Source organism: Salvelinus fontinalis, chromosome 35, assembly GCF_029448725.1.
Source record: "Salvelinus fontinalis isolate EN_2023a chromosome 35, ASM2944872v1, whole genome shotgun sequence".
Taxonomy (NCBI): Eukaryota; Metazoa; Chordata; class Actinopteri; order Salmoniformes; family Salmonidae; genus Salvelinus; species Salvelinus fontinalis.
The window spans coordinates 22,534,255-22,554,871 of NC_074699.1; the positions used below are offsets into that span (position 1 = coordinate 22,534,255).

The following is a 20,617-nucleotide window of genomic DNA, read 5'->3' on the forward strand; positions in this document are numbered from 1 at the left end:
TATGCTTTTAGAGTTTTCATACTTTCATTGCAGGCGGCGCCCCACTGTCTGATTCATCTCGCTTGATTTCTAATGATAATTGTCGATTAGATCGACTGATTGCAATTGAATCGGGTGTTCACGACATAAGTAAATGAAAGCTCTTAAAATTTGCATATCCAAACCTTCTGTCTGCCAGCCCCCGTATCGAGAAGCGACACCTCGACAAAATATTTTGAATGTGGGTGGAACTTCCGGCTGAGTGTACCCGGAAGATTTGGATGCAAGTTTCTCGGACTTTCATCCATATGTTCGCTTTTTATGTATCGATCACTGGTTTTTATTTAATTTAGGTAATTTTATAAACTCAATACCGGGACGATGTTGTCTTTAGATTTCCTTGATGATGTGCGGCGGATGAATAAGCGCCAGGTATGTACGGTAATATTGTTTTTGATGTGTGAACGTGACGGATTCTTCCGAGGCTAGTTAGCTAGCTATCTAGTTATGATAGCAACATTAGCCGGCTGGTTAATAACACGTTGCTTAAAATGTCAAGTCGTCTATGCTAACTAGCACCCAGCTTTCCGTGTTGTCTTAATCATGTACAAAGACAATTACCCAGCTAGTTAAATACGTTACATCGCCTATTGAACATGCATGATAAACTGGGTTATCAAAATAACTAGCTAGCAACCTTGCAAAATCAATGTAGCTTTAGCCAGTACAATTTCCTCTCTGCCTAAATATGGTGTTACTTCAGTCTTCTTCAAACCTGGTGCTGAGGACCTACAAAGTGTGCAGACTTTTATTCCAACCTAAGTTACTAGTTTCTACTAGATTCTGCTGATCACCAAACCCTTTATTAACTGAAACATATGTATTAGTACTGGGTTGGGACAAAAGCCTGCACACCTTGTTAGTCCCCAGGACCAGCTGTTGGTAGATATAGTTGTTATAAGCGAACACTAGCTTATCCTCGTCTCAACCTGACAACCTGTCTTTTTTGTTTTCAGCTATACTACCAGGTGCTGAATTTTGGTATGATAGTGTCCTCAGCCCTGATGATCTGGAAAGGACTGATGGTCGTGACAGGCAGCGAGAGCCCTATTGTTGTCGTCCTCAGGTAAAGCATTGGTGTTGGATGTATGTAGATAGGATGCTTTTCAATACACTCAAAGCGCTTTACATAGTAAGGGGAAATTTGCCACTTTCACAACCAAAGTGTATCAAATCAAATTTTATTTGTCACATACACATGGTTAGCAGATGTTAATGTGAGTGTAGCGAAATGCTTGTGCTTCTAGTTCTGACAATGCAGTAATAACCAATGAGTAACCTAACAATTTCACAACAACTACCTTATACACACAAGTGTAAAGGGATAAAGAATATGTACATACAAATATATGAATGAGTGATGGTACGGAACGGCATAGGCAAGATGCAGTAGATGGTATAGAGTACAGTATATACATATGAGATGAGTAATATAGGGTATGTAAACATATAAAAGTGGCATTGTTTAAAGTGGCTAGTGATACATGTATTACATAAAGATGGCAAGGTGCAGTAGATGGTATAGAGTACAGTATATACATATGAGATGAGTAATGTAGGGTATGTAAACATTATATTAAGTGGCATTGTTTAAAGTGGCTAGTGATACATTTTTTACATCAATTTTTCCATTATTAAAGTGGCTGGAGTTGAGTCAGTATGTTAGCAGCAGCCACTCAATGTTAGTGGTGGCTGTTTAACAGTCTGATGGCCTTGAGATAGAAGCTGTTTTTCAGTCTCTCGGTCCCTGCTTTGATGCACCTGTACTGACCTCGCCTTCTGGATGATAGCGGGGTGAACAGGCAGTAGCACCAACATACCTACTGTTCGTCTGAAGCGTATCTGCTAATTTTAAGTAACCTGTCTATCCTTGACTGTAACATGTCCTTGGTTTCAGTGGAAGTATGGAGCCTGCTTTCCATCGAGGAGACCTTCTGTTCCTGACAAACCGAGTCGAGGACCCCATCAGAGTCGGAGAGATTGTGGTCTTCAGGATAGAGGGCAGAGAGATCCCCATAGTACACAGAGTACTAAAGATTCATGAAAAGTTGGTCTATGATGTTTCTGTAGTTATTGAAATGCGCTAGTTCTCTCTCGGGATAGTTCTCTTTGTTACAAGTTTAAGAAGGCCTACTTCCTCCAAAAAGTTTGTATTGCTACATAACACTCAAACTAGGCTCTAAATATTCTGTAATATTTCTTACCTCGTATATGTTTTTTTAATATATGCTGGGTAACTGAATAAATGTTGTTGTCAGAGCAACTTTATAAGCTGCTCTGGGGCCAGGAAATCGATGTATGACATCCAAACTAAATCTAAATGTTGTTTATCTCCAGGGAAAATGGCGAAATCAAGTTCCTGACCAAAGGTGACAACAACTCTGTAGATGACAGAGGGCTGTACAAGCCGGGACAGCACTGGCTAGAGAAGAAAGACGTGGTGGGACGAGCCAGAGGGTGAGCATTTATCTCATTCCACCAGAGTGATACTAGGCTTAGTCTGCTGTATGACTTCAGTCTCATGCTTCACTTCACTGGATCTATATGATACCATTTCTCTTGAGATATTATTTAGTGCAAAATTAAACTGAACTTGAGTCTGCGCTCATCTAGCCTGTAGTAGGGGAAGGGCTCAAGCATGGTTTAAAGTTCTCCATCACAGTGACGGATTTGAGATCGTGTAGATCCGCAATAAGAATCTCGGGGAAAGGTGGGGCGGGGGGGGCTGATTTGGAGATCACATAACCTAATATGAAGTAATATTTTCCTAAATAAATGTATTATCAAATATGTTATTTTCTCTGTTACGCTGTGTGTACTGAACTGACATACTGTTGCTGACACCCGGATGTTCAGATGAAAATGGCAGTTTAAAAGTTAAGACATTTTTTCCAATTGTCACATCCCTACACTCGAGGCACATTCAAGTTGCGAGAGCAGTTTTGGCAAATGTATTTTAAAAGTGGGTTTGGCCTTTTCTTTTTTTTAAGAGGAGGATCCCAGTTTTCCATTGCTACCACGTTTATTTCTCTACTCCTTCAATTATGCGAGTGGCATCATTTTAGAAATGCTCTGGTTACAACAGAGCATGGTTTAGGCACTTCTGCGCAAAGTAGTGATGGGTAGTTTGCGAACAAACTGCTTTTTTTAAAGGATTAGGTTCTTTTTTGCCATTTTTTCCCCCCCAGTTTATTTGACTCCCTGGTGTGTATACTGCTGCTTTTTGATCTCCAGACATCGACTATCTGCAGATAAATTATAAAAAGTATTCTCTGCAGATGGTAATTCCTCAGTGCAGGAACCATACTGTGAGGAGAGACCCTCATTCTGCACTACGCAATTTTTTTCAGTGCTTTTTTTGGTCTTTTTATTTTATTTTTTATTTTTGCAAGCCATCTAATAATTTGATCAGGTAAAAATGTATTTGAACTCAAATTTCACGATCTAACATAATGGTAGGTAACATTTTAGGCTTTAAATTAGGGGTTGACCATTTTTCATGGTTTTATGTACATTTCTAAGCACTACCGGTGAGGAGCCGTTTGGGAGCCAAATGAGAAGCTCTTTTAGGTGAAAGGAGCCAAATGCTCCGGCTGACCGAAAAGACTTTGAATCAATATGCAACAGCTCTAAAAGGGGCAACGGTGTCTTAAATGGACAATGACAGTTTGTAATAGAAACCAAAAATATCAAATTTTTCGAGTGAATAATAATTAATTGATATACAGTATATTTATAATAAAAGTATAGTTATTAATAACAATCAGGATGTTGTGTCCAATGGGTAAATGCAGATAGGCTGAAGCATGGAGTTTGTCCATGTACATTTTATAGTTACTATGCTGCATCAGTTGGGCTACAGGTGATATTGCTTATAGCATATCTGATATAGACTATGCATAGGCTATATGCATGGTCCAATATGATTTTACCAATATTTTATTGGACAAATTTCTGGAGGTGGTAATTTAATTTGAAATGGTTTCAGTGTAATTTTACTTTCATTTTGGAGTAGAATGTCCCTTTACAAAGTCACCAGAACTGAGCTTCTCAGTCTTCTACTTACAAATTATCCCAGGATGGACCCCGGACCCTCTAAGGAAGGGGACTGGAATTGGTCAAACTCGCAGTTTAGGTCTAATACATGTACACAATTATCCTCTTTCCCTGAAAGCATGATGGCCATGACTTTCTGACATGAAAGGGCAGGTTAACTTGGCGCCAGACAGGTTTCCGTCACGGGTTGTTTGTTTTTTTTGCTTTAACCCTTCTCAAGTATTTAACCAGGTGTGAACATACTTTAAAGTTGGCTTTACTATTTATGTTTTTGGTGAACTTTACTTCACTACATTTTTATTTGATTTTTTATTTCACCTTTATTTAACCAGGTAGGCCAGTTGAGAACAAGTTCGCATTTACAACTGCGACCTGGCCAAGATAAAGCAAAGCAGTGCGACACAAACAACAACACAGTTATACATGGAATAAACAAGCGTACAGTCAATAACACAATAGAAAAAAGAAAGTCTATATACAGTGTGTGCAAATGGTGTGAGGAGGTAGGCAATAAATAGGCCATAGTAGTGAAATAATTACAATTTAGCAGATTAACACTGGAGTGATAAATGAGCAGATGATGATGTACAAGTAGAGATACTGGTGTGCAAAAAAGTAAATAAAAACAATATGGGGATGAGGTAGGTAGATTGGGTGTGCTATTTACAGATGGAGTATGTGCAGCGATCGGTTAGCTGCTCAGATAGTTGGTGAGCGAAATATAAGTCTCCAGCTTCATTGATTTTTTTGCAATTCGTTCCAGTCACTGGCAGCAGAGAACTGGAAGGAAAGGCGGCCAAAGGAGGTGTTGGCTTTGGGGATGACCAGTGAGATATACCTGCTGGAGCGAGTGCTACGGGTGGGTGTTGTTATCGTGACCAGTGAGCTGAGATAAGGCAGAGCTTTACCTAGCATAGACTTCTAGGTGACCTGGAGCCAGTGGGTATGGCGACGAATATGTAGCGAGGGCCAGCCGACTACAGCATACAGGCCGCAGTGGTGGGTGGTATAAGGCGCTTTGGTAACAAAATGGATGGCACTGTGATAGACTGCATCCAGTTTGCTGAGTAGAGTATTGGAAGCTATTTTGTAGATGACATCGCTGAAGTCGAGGATCGGTAGGATAGTCAGTTTTACTAGGGTAAGTTTGGCGGCGTGAGTGAAGGAGGCATTGTTTGCGAAATAGAACGCCGATTCTAGATTTGATTTTGGATTGGAGATATTTAATATGAGTCTGGAAGGAGAGTTTACAGTCTAGCCAGACACCTAGGTATTTGTAGTTGTCCACATATTCTAGGTCATAACCGTCCAGGGTAGTGATGCTAGTCGGGCGGACGGGTGCAGGCAGCAAACGGTTGAAAAGCATGCATTTGGTGTTACTGGCGTTTTAAAAGCAGTTGGAGGCCACGGAAGGAGAGTTGTATGGCATTGAAGCTTGTTTGGAGGTTAGTTAGCACAGTGTCCAACGAAGGGCCAGATGTATACAGAATGGTGTCGTCTGCGTAGAGGTGGATCAGGGAATCACCCGCAGCAAGAGCGACATCATTGATATATACAGAGAAAAGAGTCGGCCCGAGAATTGAACCCTGTGGTACCCCCATAGAGACTGCCAGAGGTCCGGACAACAGGCCCCCCGATTTGACACACTGAACTCTGTCTGCGAAGTAGTTGGTGAACCAGGCGAGGCAGTCATTTGAGAAACCAAGGCTATTGAGTCTGACGATAAGAATACGGTGATTGACAGAGTCGAAAGCCTTGGCCAGGTTGATGAAGACGGCTGCACAATACTGTCTTTTATCGATGGCGGTTATGATATCGTTTAGTACCTTGAGCGTGGCTGAGGTGTACCCGTGACTAGCTAGGAAACCGGATTGCACAGCGGAGAAGGTACAGTGGGATTCGAAATGGTCAGTGATCTGTTTATTAACTTGGCTTTCGAAGACTTTAGAGAGGCAGGGCAGGATGGATATAGGTCTATAACAGTTTGGGTCTAGAGTGTCACCCCCTTTGAAGAGGAGGATGACCACGGCAGCTTCCCAATCTTTAGGGATCTCGGACGATGCAAAAGAGAGGTTGAACAGACTGGTAATAGGGGTTGCAACAATAGTAGCAGATAGTCTAGCCCAGCTGATTTGTATGGGTCCAGGTTTTGCAGCTCCTTCAGAACATCTGGGACGGAGCGGTTAGCCGGGGCTGGGAAAGCATGGCCAGCCGTAGAGAAATTCTTATTGAAATTTTCGATTATCGTGTATTTATCGGTGGTGACTGTGTTACCTAGCCTCAGAGCAGTGGGCAGCTGGGAGGAGGTGCTCTTGTTCTCCATGGACTTTAGTGTCCCAAAACTTTTTAGAGTTAGAGCTACAGGATGCAAATTTCTGTTTGAAAATGCTAGCCTTTGCTTTCCTGACTGACTGCGTGTATTGGTTCCTGACTTACCTGAAAAGTTGCATATCGCGGGTACTATTCGATGCTATTGCAGTCCGCCACAGGATGTTTTTGTGCTGGTCAAGGGCAGTCAGGCCTGGAGTGAACCAAGGGCTATATCTGTTCTTAGTTCTAAAAAAAAAATGAAAGGGGAATGCTTATTTAAGATGGTGAGGAAATTACTTTTTAAGAACGACGAGGCATCCTCGACTGACGGGATGAGGTCAATATCCTTCCAGGATACCCAGGCCAGGTCGATTAGGAAGGTGATGAGAAGTGGTCGTTTGACCGCGGACCCATAGCGGATGCAGGCAATGAGGCAGTGATCGCTGAGATCCTGATTGAAAACAGCAGAGGTGTATTTGGAGGGCAAGTTGGTCAGGATAATATCTATGACGGTGCCCACGTTTACAGATTTAGGGTTGTACCTGGTGGGTTCCTTGATAATTTGAGTGAGATTGAGGGCATCAAGTTTAGATTGTAGGACTGCCGGGGTATTAAGCATATCCCAGTTTAGGTCACCTAACTGAACGAACTCTGAAGATAGATGAGGGGCAATCCATTCACATATGGTGTCCAGGGCACAGCTGGGAGCTGAGGGGGGTCTATAACAGGCGGCGACAGCAAGAGACTTATTTCTGGAGAGATTCATTTTTTTAATTAGAAGCTCGAACTGTTTGGGCATAGACCTGAAAAGTATGACAGAACTTTGCAAGCTATCTCTGCAGTATATTGCAACTCCTCCCCCTTTGGCAGTTCTATCTTGACGGTAAATGTTGTAGTTGGGTATGGACATCTCAGAATGCTTCATTTGTAAATTATGTCTGAGTGTTGGAGTGTGCCCCTGGCTATCCGTATATCGGAAATGTTGCTGTCTGATTGGCTTAATATAAGGAATTGGAAAGGATTTATGCTTTAACTTTTGATACTTAAGTACACTGCTCAAAAAAATAAAGGGAACACTTAAACAACACAATGTAACTCCAAGTCAATCACACTTCTGTGAAATCAAACTGTCCACTTAGGAAGCAACACTGATTGACAATACATTTCACATGCTGTTGTGCAAATGGAATAGACAAAAGGTGGAAATTATAGGCAATTAGCAAGACACCCCCCAAAACAGGAGTGATTCTGCAGGTGGTGACCACAGACCACTTCTCAGTTCCTATGCTTCCTTGTTGATGTTTTGGTCACTTTTGAATGCTGGCGGTGCTCTCACTCTAGTGGTAGCATGAGACGGAGTCTACAACCCACACAAGTGGCTCAGGTAGTGCAGTTCATCCATGATGGCACATTAATGCGAACTGAGGCAAAAAGGTTTGCTGTGTCTGTCAGCGTAGTGTCCAGAGCATGCAGGCGCTACCAGGAGACAGGCCAGTACATTAGGAGACGTGGAGGAGGCCGTAGGAGGGCAACAACCCAGCAGCAGGACCGCTACCTCCGCCTTTGTGCAAGGAGGTGCACTGCCAGCGCCCTGCAAAATGACCTCCAGCAGGCCACAAATGTGCATGTGTCAGCATATGGTCTCACAAGGGGTCTGAGGATCTCATCTCGGTACCTAATGGCAGTCAGGCTACCTCTGGCGAGCACATGGAGGGCTGTGCGGCCCCACAAAGAAATGCCACCCCACACCATGACTGACCCATCGCCAAACCGGTCATGCTGGAGGATGTTGCAGGCAGCAGAACGTTCTCCACGGCGTCTCCAGACTCTGTCACGTCTGTCACATTGCTCATGTGCTCAGTGTGAACCTGCTTTCATCTGTGAAGAGCACAGGGCGCCAGTGGCGAATTTGCCAATCTTGGTGTTCTCTGGCAAATGCCAAACGTCCTGCACGGTGTTGAGCTGTAAGCACAACCCCCACCTGTGGACGTCGGGCCCTCATACCACCCTCATGGAGTCTGTTTCTGACCGTTTGAGCAGACACATGCACATTTGTGGCCTGCTGGAGGTCATTTTGCAGGGTGCTGGCAGTGCACCTCCTTGCACAAAGGCGGAGGTAGCGGTCCTGCTGCTGGGTTGTTGCCCTCCTACGGCCCCCTCCACGTCTCCTAATGTACTGGCCTGTCTCCTGGTAGCGCCTGCATGCTCTGGACACTACGCTGACAGACACAGCAAACCTTTTTGCCACAGTTCGCATTGATGTGCCATCCTGGATGAACTGCACTACCTGAGCCACTTGTGTGGGTTGTAGACTCCGTCTCATGCTACCACTAGAGTGAGAGCACCGCCAGCATTCAAAAGTGACCAAAACATCAGCAAGGAAGCATAGGAACTGAGAAGTGGTCTGTGGTCACCACCTGCAGAATCACTCCTGTTTTGGGGGGTGTCTTGCTAATTGCCTATAATTTCCACCTTTTGTCTATTCCATTTGCACAACAGCATGTGAAATGTATTGTCAATCAGTGTTGCTTCCTAAGTGGACAGTTTGATTTCACAGAAGTGTGATTGACTTGGAGTTACATTGTGTTGTTTAAGTGTTCCCTTTATTTTTTTGAGCAGTGTACATTTTAGCAATTCCATTTACGTTTGATACTTAAATATATTTAAAACCAAATACTTTTAGACTTACTCAAGTAGTATTTTACTGGGTGACTTTTACTTTCATTTTCTACGGTATCTTTACTTTTACTCAAGTACGACAATTGAGTACTTTTTCCACCACTGTTTTTAACTATTGAAGATGTAATGTTAGGTAATAATTTACTTGAATTGTACGTCATAACAGCGTCATGACATTGTCATGAACATGTCATCTGATGTTGAATGTCAATTTTGTCTCCAGGTTTGTACCATACATTGGAATCGTTACCATTCTGATGAACGACTATCCCAAATTCAAGGTAAGATATTTTACATCGTCATCACTAGAAGGAATATCACCTAAGGTTTTATGAATTGTTTACTAAATTCAGCCTCATTAGGAGCGTAATGCGGGTACTCTAAAGGTTAGAGAGCCTGACCAGCAGCCAGACACTAAACAGTGGAAGAGCGAGCAACTGGCAGACGGAAAGCTGTTGGTTTCAGATCCTCGGAACAGGGATACTAATATTTTGTTCTTCCCCTTCCCAGTACGCTGTTCTCTTCCTGCTGGGTCTGTTTGTCCTGGTCCATCGGGAGTGAGGAAGTGACTACCTAACTATCTGCCACGGAGGAAGAATTGGAAATCCCCACCCCACCATGCCTTTCAAGACAGAATTATGTTGATTATGTCAAATTAAGTTGCTTTTTCTGTACCATATGTTTTGAATTGTGGATAGTGTTTACATTATACAAAAACAAGCATTCATTATTTTTGTGAGGGGAAATGAGATATAAGTTAAGTAGAATAAAGAGCTGTATTTCTTTTATTTTTTTCAGAACATGAATCCAACATTTTAGATTGTTAATTGTGTATTTTGTTTTCACTTTTAATTAGGTTTTGCTTTGCTTGAAATATTGAATGACAAGTGATATGTTTGACATTAAATATGACATCTGTTACCCTCTATCCTGCATTCTGGTATGCATCTAGTGTTTTTTCTTATATTCAAGCATAACTTCACTAAAACATTTGTGCATTTTCAAAATGCCATTATTTTACATGCAGGCTAAATATGACATTTACTTTTTAGTCATTTAGCAGACACCTATCCAGAGCGAATTACAGTTAGTGCATTCATCTTAAGATGGCTAGGTGGGACAACCACATATCTCATTAATGGTAAGCACATGTTTTTATATACACTGAACAAAAATACAAATGCAACATGTGAAGTGTTGGTCCAATGTTTCATGAGCTAAAATAAAAGATCCCAGAAATGTTTAATATGCACAAAAAGCTTGTTTCTTTCAATATTTTTGTGCACATTTGTTTACGTGAGCATTTCTCCTTTGCCAAATTAATCCATCCACCTGATGTGTGTGGCAAATCAAGAAGCTATTTAAACAGCATGGTCATTTCATAGGTGCACCTTGTGCTGGGGACAATAAACATATATCTAAAATGTGCGGTTTTGTCACCACACAATGCCAGATGTCAGGGAGTGTGCAATTGGCATGCTGACTGCAGGAATGTACACCAGAGCTGTTGCCAGATAATTGAATGTTAATTTCTCTACCATAAGTCGCCTCCAACGTTGTTTAAGAAAATCTTGCAGTACATCCAACCGGCCTCACAACCACAGACCAAGTGAATGGTGTTGTGTGGGCGAGCAGTTAGCTGATGTCAACGTTGTGAACAGAGTGCTCCATTGTGGCGATGGGGTTATGGGCAGGCATAAGCTACAGACAAAAACAATTGCATTTTATAGATGACAATTTGAATGCACAGAGATACTGTGACGAGATCCTGAGGCCCATTGTCGTGCAATTAATCCGCCACCATGACCTCATGTTTCAGCATGATCATGCATGGCCCCATGTAGCAAGGATCTGTACACAACTCCTGGAAGCTGAAAATGTCCCAGTTCCTCTATGGCCTGCGTACTCACCAGACATGTCACCCATTGAGCATGTTTAGGATGATCTGGATCGACATGTACGACGGTGTGTTCCAATTCCCGCCAATATCCAGTAACTTTGCACAGCCATTGAATAGGAGTGGGACAACATTCCACAGGCCACAATCAACAGCCTGATCAGCTCTATGTGAAGGAGATGTGTCACGCTGCATGAGGCAAACGGTGATCACACCAGATATTGGTTTTCTGGTCCCCGCCCCTACCTTTAAGGTATCTGTGACCAACAGATGTGGATTTGTATTCCCAGTTGTGAAATCCATAGATTAGGGCCTAATGAGTTTATTTCAATTGACTGATTTCTTTATATGAACTGTAACTTTATCATCTTTGAAATTGTTGCACGTTGCGTTTATATTTTGGTTCACTATATATGTGCAGTCAAAAGTTTGGACACACCTACTCATTCAAGAGATTTTATTTTCTTGGGTTGAGGTTGTAAATTGTGGAGGCCAAGTCTTCTGATGCAGCACTCCATCACTCTCCTTCTTGGTCAAATATCCCTTACACAGTCTGGATGTGTGTTGGGTCATTGTCCTGTTGATAAACAAATGATAGTCCCACTAAGCGTAAACCAGATGGGATGGCGTATCACTGCAGAATGCTGTGGTGGCCATGCTGGTTAAGTGTGCCTTGACTTCTAAATAAATCACTGACAGTGTCACCAGCAAAGCACCATCACACCTCCTCCTCCATGCTTCACGGTGGGAACAAAACATGCGGAGATCATCCAGTCACCTACTCTGCATCTCACAAAGACACGGCGGTTAGAACCAAAAATCTCAGATTTGAACTCATCAGACCAAAGGGCAGATTTCCACCGGTCTGCTGGTGTTTCTTGGCCCAAGCAAGTCTCTTCTTCTCATTGGTGTCCTTTAGTAGTGATTTCTTTGCAGCAATTCGACCATGAAGGCCTGATTCACACAGTCTCCTCTGAACAGCTGGTGTTGAGATGTGTCTGTTACTTGAACTCTGAAGCATTTATTTGGGCTGCAATTTCTGAGGCTGGTAACTCTAATGAACTTATCCTCTGCAGCAGAGGTAACTCTGGGTCTTCCTTTCCTGTGGCGATCCTCATGAGAGCCAGTTTCATCATAGCGCTTGATGGTTTTTGTGACTGCACTTGAAGAAAGTGTTGTTGAAATGTTCTAGATTGACTGACTTTCATGTCTTAAAGTAATGATGGGCTGTTATTTCTCTTTGCTTATTTGAGCTGTTCTTTCCATAATATGGACTTGGTATTTTACCAAATAGGGCTATCTTCTGTGTACCACCCCTACCTTGTCACAACACAACTGATTGGCTCAAACACATTAAGAAGGAAAGAAATTCCACAATTTAACTTTTAACAAGGCACACCTGTTAATTGAAATGCATTCCAGGTGACTACCTCATGAAGCTGGTTGAGAGAATGCCAAGAGTGTGTAAAGCTGTTATCAAGACAAAGGGTGGCTACTTTGAGAACCTCAAATATAAAATATATTTTGATTTGTTTAACACTTTTTTGGTTACTACATGTTTCCATATGTGTTATTTCATAGTTTTGATGTCTTCACTATTATTCTAAAATGTAGAAAATAGTTCAAATTTAGAAAAACCCTTGAATGCGTAGGTGTGTCCAAACTTTTGACTGGTACTGTATATATATATATATATATATACATTTTAGTTTTTTTTTAAATAATATTCTGAACCGATGTTTGCCCTTTTGACATACAGTACCTTCCGAAAGTTTTTATACCCCTTGACTTCTTCCACATTTTGTTGTGTTACAGCCTGAACACACAATAGCCCATAATGACAAAGATAAAACATGTTTTTAAAAATGTTTGCACATTTATTGAAAATAAAATACAGAAATGTTTAATTTACATAAGTGTTCACACCCCTGAGTCCATATATGTTAGTCACCTTTGGCAGCGATTACAGCTGTGACTCTTTCTGGGAAAGTCTCTAAGAGCTTTGCACACTTGGATTGTACAATATTTGCACTTTATTCTTTATTTAAATTCTTCAAGCTCTGTCTAGTTGGTTGATGATCATGGCTAGACAGACATTTTCAAGTCTTGCCATAGTTTTTCAAGCCGATTTAAGTAAAAACTGTAACTAGGTCACTCAGGAACATTCAATGGCATCTTGGTAAGCAACTTTAATTCAATGGTCTTGTGTTTTACGTTATTGTCCCGCTGTAAGGTGAATTTGTCTCCCGGTATCTGTTGGAAAGCAGAGTGAACCAGGTTTTCCTCTAGGATGTTGGCTGTGCTTAGCTCTATTCCATTTATTTTTTATCATAAACAAACTCCCCAGTCCTTGCCGATGATAAGCATACCCATAACATGATGCAGCCACCAGCATGCTTGAAAATATGAAGAGTGGTGCTCAGTGATGTGTTGTGTTGGATTTGCCCTTGAAACATAACGCTTTGTATTCAGGACATACAATTAAATTATTTGCCACATATTTTGCTGTTTTATTTTAGGATGAATGTTTTGGGATATTTTATTTAATTCTGTGCAGACTGCATTATTTTCACTCTGTCATTTAGGTTAGTATTGTGGAGTAACTACAATGTTGTTGATTCATCCTCAGTTTTCTCCTTTCACAGCCATTAAACTCTGTAACTGTTTTAAAGTCACCATTGGCCTTATGGTGAAATCGCTGAGTGGTTTCCTCCCTCTCCAGCAACTGAGTTAAGAAATAAGCCTGTATCTTTGTAGTGACTGGGTGTATTGATACACCATCCAAATTGCAATTAATAACTTCACCATGCTCAAAGGGATATTCAATGTCTGCTTTTGTTATTTTTACCCATCTACTAATAAGTGCCCTTCTTTGCAAGGCATTGGAAAACCTCCCTTGTCTTTGTGGTTGAATCTGTGTTTGAAATTCACTGCTCGACTGAGGGGATTCACTGCTCGACAGATAATTATATATGAGGGTACAGATATGAGGTAGTCATTTAAAAAATCATGTTAAACACTATTATTACGCACAGAGTGAGTTCATGCAACTTATTATGTGACTTGTTAAGCAAAGTTTTACTCCTGAATTTATTTAGGCTTGCCATACCATACGTACATAACAAAATAATGTAATTATTATTGACTCAAGGCATTTCAGAATTACATTTTTGGTGAATTTGTAAGAATGTCTAAAAACATAATTCCACTTTGACATTATGGGGTATTGTGTGCAGGCCAGTGATGCAAAATCTCAATTTTGTCCATTTTAAATTCAGGCTGTAACACAACAAAGTATGGTCAAAGGGTGTGAATTCTTTCTGAAGACACTGTATATGCTCTCATGGTGGGGAGGAAGAACAAAGAATTAACAAAGTTACTATGAAGATGTTATGAAGGATAAATATTTGCCTCTTCAAATCAAACGTTTTAAAGCTTTGGGACGCAACCTGACAAAGGGCCTTATTCAATAAACACTGTACAGCATCCAAATATTCTTGAGACGCGGCCAAACAGTATTCCTCCCACACCGTTAAAATTGTTACACAATAATACAATAAATACAACCATATTTTATACATGATTTATTAACAGATATTAAGGCAGATTTTGCTCACAGTCTTCATTTGATGGACCCTTTACAGTTTCCCTGATGGTATGAGTTAAAATTCTAATTAACCGTGGGTGGTCAGTCTTAAAATCACCTTGCATTTCTGGAGGATGTTGCTGTTGTAGAGTGATAGAAGGTTTGATGGTGGTAGCCTGGGATTTTAAAGCACAGCAGTTACCGCAATTTGTTTTACTTCACATTCAGACAATCTTAAAAGGACATGCAGTCTAGATGTGGCCCTGGTTTGCTTATACCATTTCTAATTTATCTAATGGTGAATCCTATACGTCTTTATATAGAATACTGGAAATCCCTCCAACATAGTCTAATCCCCATCAAAGGGTTAATCAGGTATGTTTGGGGGAGACCAACACTTTCCAGGTCTCTAGGGAATTACCTGCATTGACTCAGTCTGTAGGTACTTCACACATCCTTCAGGCACTTTAAGATGAAATAACCTCTAATCAGTGAGCCCTTCAAATTCATGGTTTCCATGCAGGTCGAGTCCAGCTCGACCATAGACCTCAATCAACCTTTCAAGTATTGTCCTTGTCAAGTAATTTAATTTATTAAGAGACAGTTTCCCGGTCACAGATTAAGTTAAGACCTGGACAATGAAGCAACTTGTAAGCCATTTTATTTCCTTTGTGTTATTGAAAATGGCTCGGAAGTAAACATTTTCACGGTTAAGTTTACACCTGTTGTATTCGGCGCATGTGACAAATACAATTTGATTTGATTTCATGGAGATTTTACATTGACCATGCTTTTATTCCAGAACTAGGCTTAATGCCCTGTGCCCTGAGAAACCGCCCCAAATGTCTGAACGTACTTTGTCTCTCTTGCATCAAACTCCTTCATCAATGCACTTGGTTGTCTTGATAGTCCATTCATAATATCCTAATTTCTGTCACACAAACCCACGGCACCCAGGCTAAATGAAGGAACAGTGTGACTGGAGTCTTGGATGTCAAAGGTTAGACAGGGGACAATACCAAGTAGTAGGCCTAGTTCTCTTACTTAACTTCCCAGTTAGCACCCTGAAGTGTCAAAAAGGACACTGTCTCAACAGCTTTAATTCTAGGGTGAGAATCAGCAAGTCCTCTTCTGCATCTCAAAGGGCACCCGATTCCATAGTGCACTACTTTTGATCAGAGCACTACGGGCCCTGGTCAAAAGGTGGTGCACTACATAGGGAATAGGGTGCCATTTGGGGTCCAAGCCCTCCTGTCCTAAGACCGGAGGCTGAGGTCCGCGGGACTGAGACCCCGGTCCAGTGACCACGACTGCCTGTGTGCCACAACTGACAGCCAAATGTCAGGCTACTCATGTGGAACTAAGGCCTTGGGGGTGTCTTGGCAGGAAATAATGTTTGCATCCCAAATGGCACCCTATTCCCTACATAGCCCACAGTGCTCTGGTCAAAAGTAGTGCACGATGTATAGGGTTCCATTTGTGATGCATCCAATGTGTTGGCCTGAATTTCCTGCCATGCATCCATGGTGTAAGGAAAGCTGAAGGGATCTGTTGAGGGCAGAGCTGATAATGGACCTAATTTACACCTCCAATCATTTCTCCTAAAATATACATTTATCTCAAGGGGCTAATATTGACTTCTCTGTTGATAATACATATATATTAGTAGAGCTGCTGCATCACCCCCAGAAACATCTGAATAATTAAAAAAATATGAATAAAATTTTGTTTTTTTAGAGAAAAAAAAATCTCAAAAAAGTTGTGCCTTTACTAGTCCTGTATTATAGGACTGATAAGGCCTTCTGTAATATGATCAACCACTTCAATAGTTGCATTGCAGAGTTCTCCAAAATAGGCCTATTCATCTATAGATTAGTTCTCTAAACTAAGAATATTGGAATATTCCCCCTGCAGTGCCCTTAATTGAGTTTATTATGGACTAATTCATTTTGAAATCATTGACATGTTGACATCGACATGTTTCCTGTAGCTGTTGACACTGATAGGCTATATTAAACTCACCTATTGTTCGAGCTAATCGCTCGTAATTTACGCAGCAAATATCATTTATAGATTTAAAGATTACGCACGAATCATTACGTTGTGACCGATTTAAACTGTGAGATTGATTGACAGCTTGGGTTTGGTCAACAACCATTCTTGTGAATTGCTCTGCATAAAATTCCCCTGACTTCGTGTCGGTGTCACGCAAGAGAGCCCACCCAGATCAGCATGGTATAAATGCAGCATCGGATTGGGTTTGAAAGTCTGTCACGAATAACTGCGCTTCTATTGCCATTTGGAAATTTTGCGTCCAGGAGGAGAGTTCTATAGCCTATTTCTTCCGTAGAGATGTCCGGATTTTTTTTGAACGTTTGCCAACTTGGTTTTTTTACCTACCTTGTGCTTTTTTCTTACATTTCTGTAACCACTTCAGTGAGTTTTGATTTAACCGAACTTGGAAATAAAGTTGCGAAAATTAAAGTTAATCAAAGAGGGAATCTTTGGGCGACAGGTAAGGCTTCCGAAGGCTATTCTCAATCTCATCTACAACACAGCATACAATTGTGAAAATAAAATCTGGCAATTATATATTTTTTATTCCTAATTACAACAATGGATTAAGTCTAGCTCTTATCAAAGAAAGCTATATTTACTCTTTCAAAACATAGACTTTCAACATGTTAGGAAATATTTCATTTCACTTGAGAATCAAATGACCAAAATATAACTTTCTCTTACCTCCAAGGTCATTTTATGGGCAAGAAGAGTGTCATGGATAGCCCTCTGCTCCAGTCTCCCGATGGGCAGTCTGTGGATGCGTTCGAGGTCGCCTTGAGTCCGGAGCAGAACGGGATGAGTAATCTCTTCCAAGATGTGCTGAGGGTCGCGTTGCAAGCCCAACTCAGAGATGACACAGAGAACCGCTCGAAAAACCAGGTGAGCTATCAACAACACCAACCTGTATATGAACATAGATTTATCTGTACAATTTATAATGAGACTATCCTGTGTCAAAATTGCATTGTTTAATGGCATTATCTTAACCAGGTGAGCCTCAACCGGTCTGACAAGATTTAACTGTGCAGTAGAAAATACATGTCTACTGCATTATTTAATGGCATTCTCTTAATATCCCATAGGAGACTGGATTGTTGATGAAGATATTAGAGAGCTACATTGAAAACAACAGAAAGTGATGCAGAGGTCTATCATAATGTTCCTTATAACCAAGATGAAGTCATCCAGTCTATGTCTATAAAGGTTTTGGTCAACATGGAATCAAATCTCATATGCTTTAACGTGATTGTAACATGTCTGTTCAGTTTACAGTTGACCAAAATGCTATTTGCAATGTCACTGGATCTGAAATGAAGGGTGAATCAAATGTACATGTGTATTTATCGTTTTTGAGGATGTGCTGCATTGTATTGTTGATATTAAATTATTTATATTCAATAAAACCAATTATTTTCAAATTCTTTGACATTTACCGTACATTCAATTATTAAAAGGTTCTAAAAAGGAAAAGTTAAGGTTTTCATACTTAAGGTATAAACAATTTATCAGGGTTGCAGAGTGTATGTCCTGTATACTGGACGGTTCTGACTTAGAGTATGTGGACAACTACAAATACCTAGATGTCTGGTTAGACTGTAAACTCTCCTTCCAGACTCACATTAAGCATCTCCAATCCAAAATTAAATCTACCTTCGCTCATGCTGCCAAACATACCCTCGTAAAACTGACCATCCTACCGATCCTCGACTTCGGCGATGTCATTTACAAAATAGCCTCCAACACTCTACTCAACAAATTGGATGCAGTCTATCACAGTGCCATCCATTTTGTCACCAAAGCCCCATATACTACCCACCACTGCGACCTGTACGCTCTCGTTGGCTGGCCCTCGCTTCATACACGTCGCCAAACCCACTGGCTCCAGGTCATCTACAAGTCTCTGCTAGGTAAAGCCCCGCCTTATCTCAGCTCACTGGTCACCATAGCAGCACCCACCCGTAGCACGCGCTCCAGCAGGTATATCTCACTGGTCACCCCCAAAGCCAATTCTTCCTTTGGCCGCCTTTTCTTCCAGTTCTCTGCTGCCAATGACTGGAACGAACTACAAAAATCACTGAAGCTGGAGACTCATATCTCCCTCACTAGCTTTAAGCACCAGCTATCAGAGCAGCTCACAGATCCCTGCACCTGTACATAGCCCATCTGTAAATAGCCCATCCTCACCTCATCCCCATACTGTATTTATTTATTTATTTATTTATCTTGCTCCTTTGCATCCCAGAATCTCTACTTGCACATTCATCTTCTGCACATCTACCATTCCAGTGTTTAATTGCTATATTATAATTACTTCGCCACCATGGCCTATTTATTGCCTTTCCTCCCTTATCCTACCTCATTTGCACACACTATATATAGACTTTGTCTACTGTTTTATTGACTGTATGTTTGTTTATTCCATGTGTAACTCTGTGTTGTTGTATGTGTTGAACTTCTTTGCTTTATCTTGGCCAGGTCGCAGTTGAAAATGAGAACTTGTTCTCAACTAGCCTACCTTGTTAAATAAAGGTGAAATAAAAAAAAGTCCAGGGAATTGTAAGAACGGAATCCTTTAGTTTTACTGAGAAAAAGTTTGCCTCGTCCACTCATAGCCTACACACATAGACCAACAACTAAGGGGAACGCAGCATACCATCGTAATAATCATTCCACAATGTGAAATTCCAGGCATGATATCAACAGCCACTTCAGAAGACCAATAAAGTGATTTAATAACACAGAGAGATATGAACAAGACCCATTCTTCACTTAAAATTGTCTCATTACTACTTGTTGACTGGAAGACTAGTCTACTAATTGACTACATTCTCATGTGTTTGTCTCCTGAAGCTTTAATTGAAGAAACAGAGAGAAAACTCCAAATTTATCTGACTGATAAATAACTTTTTATTTTTTAATACAAAGATCCTGTACTTGAGAATAGAATAAATAACATTATTACCATAATGCTCTGACTAATAAATAAACGTTTTGATTCTCCTTGACAATTGAAATCCCATTATGTTGTGGAAACAGGGTTTATTAAAAATGCACAAAACAGTACAAGTGGATAGATATTAATTCTGTCAGTTTCTGCCCCCTTTAACACTGATATTGACTGATATTCCATAGGGGCCTATACCAGATTACTTTAGTCAGCCAGAGAAGAGAAGCTTCACTTTTCCTCAGGCTATAGCAGGACTGAGAAATCAACAGATTGTACTCACAGCGTGAGTGAGAGAAAATAACTTGCTTTTTATGCGAGCAAATGTAACAAGTGTGTACTAAAAATCAAGTTGAAGCAAGCAACACTTACTTACATAAACACTACATGTGGGCGCCTTACATAAATAATGTATATTCATGATTTAATGTTTAAATCTTGTCTTCAAACTGAAAAAAAATCAATATGGTACTCACATTCACCATTTCTCTCAGTATCGTCCAGTCTCTAAGTATTCAATCTCTTATTATCCAACTCATTTTTTATTATCTGGCTTTTTTTGCATGAAGGGATGATCTCTGGCCTTCTCAATCAATAATGGCAATGTAATATATTTCACCTTTATTGCCCTGAGACAATCCATTGTATTATAAACTGAACCAATAACATTAGCCAACTGTATTTCAATGACATTTACCAATACGTTCTGCCAGTCATGACAGTTCCTGTAGGCAGGGTATCACATTTTTCCAAACTGCTATTTGTTCTGTGTAGCTTACTTGACTGGAACTCTATACGTCTATAATGAAACATTTACTAGAGTGTGGCCCGTTGACATGTAATACATTCAACTTTCGTAACAGATACATCATTCACAAACAAACAGGGCTTACACTGTGCATATGAAGGCTGACTCAATGTAAACTCAGCAAAAAAAGAGACATCCTCTCACTGTCAACTGCGTTTAATTTCAGCAAACTTAACATGTGTAAATATTTGTATGAACATAACAAGATTCAACAACTGAGACATAAACTGAACAAGT

At 40.7% G+C, this 20,617-nt stretch overlaps 2 protein-coding genes across 2 annotated transcripts; both read left to right on the forward strand.

The window, feature by feature from the left end:
• Nucleotides 1-226: 226 nt before the first annotated feature.
• Nucleotides 227-10,019, forward strand: LOC129834567 (signal peptidase complex catalytic subunit SEC11A). The gene is made up of 6 exons (XM_055899675.1): nt 227-411; nt 996-1,105; nt 1,937-2,086; nt 2,377-2,496; nt 9,308-9,365; nt 9,595-10,019. The coding sequence occupies exons 1-6, from the start codon at nt 361-363 to the stop codon at nt 9,643-9,645; spliced, it is 540 nt and encodes a 179-aa protein (XP_055755650.1). The 5' UTR covers nt 227-360; the 3' UTR covers nt 9,646-10,019.
• A 6,299-nt stretch (nt 10,020-16,318) lies between these two features.
• LOC129834568 (bombesin-like) lies at nt 16,319-18,049 on the forward strand. Its single transcript, XM_055899676.1, has 3 exons — nt 16,319-17,082; nt 17,317-17,507; nt 17,711-18,049. Exons 1-3 carry the CDS (start codon nt 16,920-16,922, stop codon nt 17,765-17,767), a joined length of 411 nt encoding a protein of 136 aa, XP_055755651.1. The 5' UTR covers nt 16,319-16,919; the 3' UTR covers nt 17,768-18,049.
• Nucleotides 18,050-20,617: the final 2,568 nt, after the last annotated feature.

Bases quoted from the DNA above. Each gene is read 5' to 3' on its own strand.
- LOC129834567 (XM_055899675.1), top strand. From the start codon at position 361: ATGTTGTCTTTAGATTTCCTTGATGATGTGCGGCGGATGAATAAGCGC. The intron at 1,106-1,936 runs GTAAAGCATTGG...CCTTGGTTTCAG, and splicing joins CCTATTGTTGTCGTCCTCAG to TGGAAGTATGGAGCCTGCTT. The intron at 9,366-9,594 runs GTAAGATATTTT...TCCCCTTCCCAG, and splicing joins ACGACTATCCCAAATTCAAG to TACGCTGTTCTCTTCCTGCT.
- LOC129834568 (XM_055899676.1), top strand. From the start codon at position 16,920: ATGTCCGGATTTTTTTTGAACGTTTGCCAACTTGGTTTTTTTACCTAC. The intron at 17,083-17,316 runs GTAAGGCTTCCG...CTTACCTCCAAG, and splicing joins AGGGAATCTTTGGGCGACAG to GTCATTTTATGGGCAAGAAG. The intron at 17,508-17,710 runs GTGAGCTATCAA...AATATCCCATAG, and splicing joins AGAACCGCTCGAAAAACCAG to GAGACTGGATTGTTGATGAA.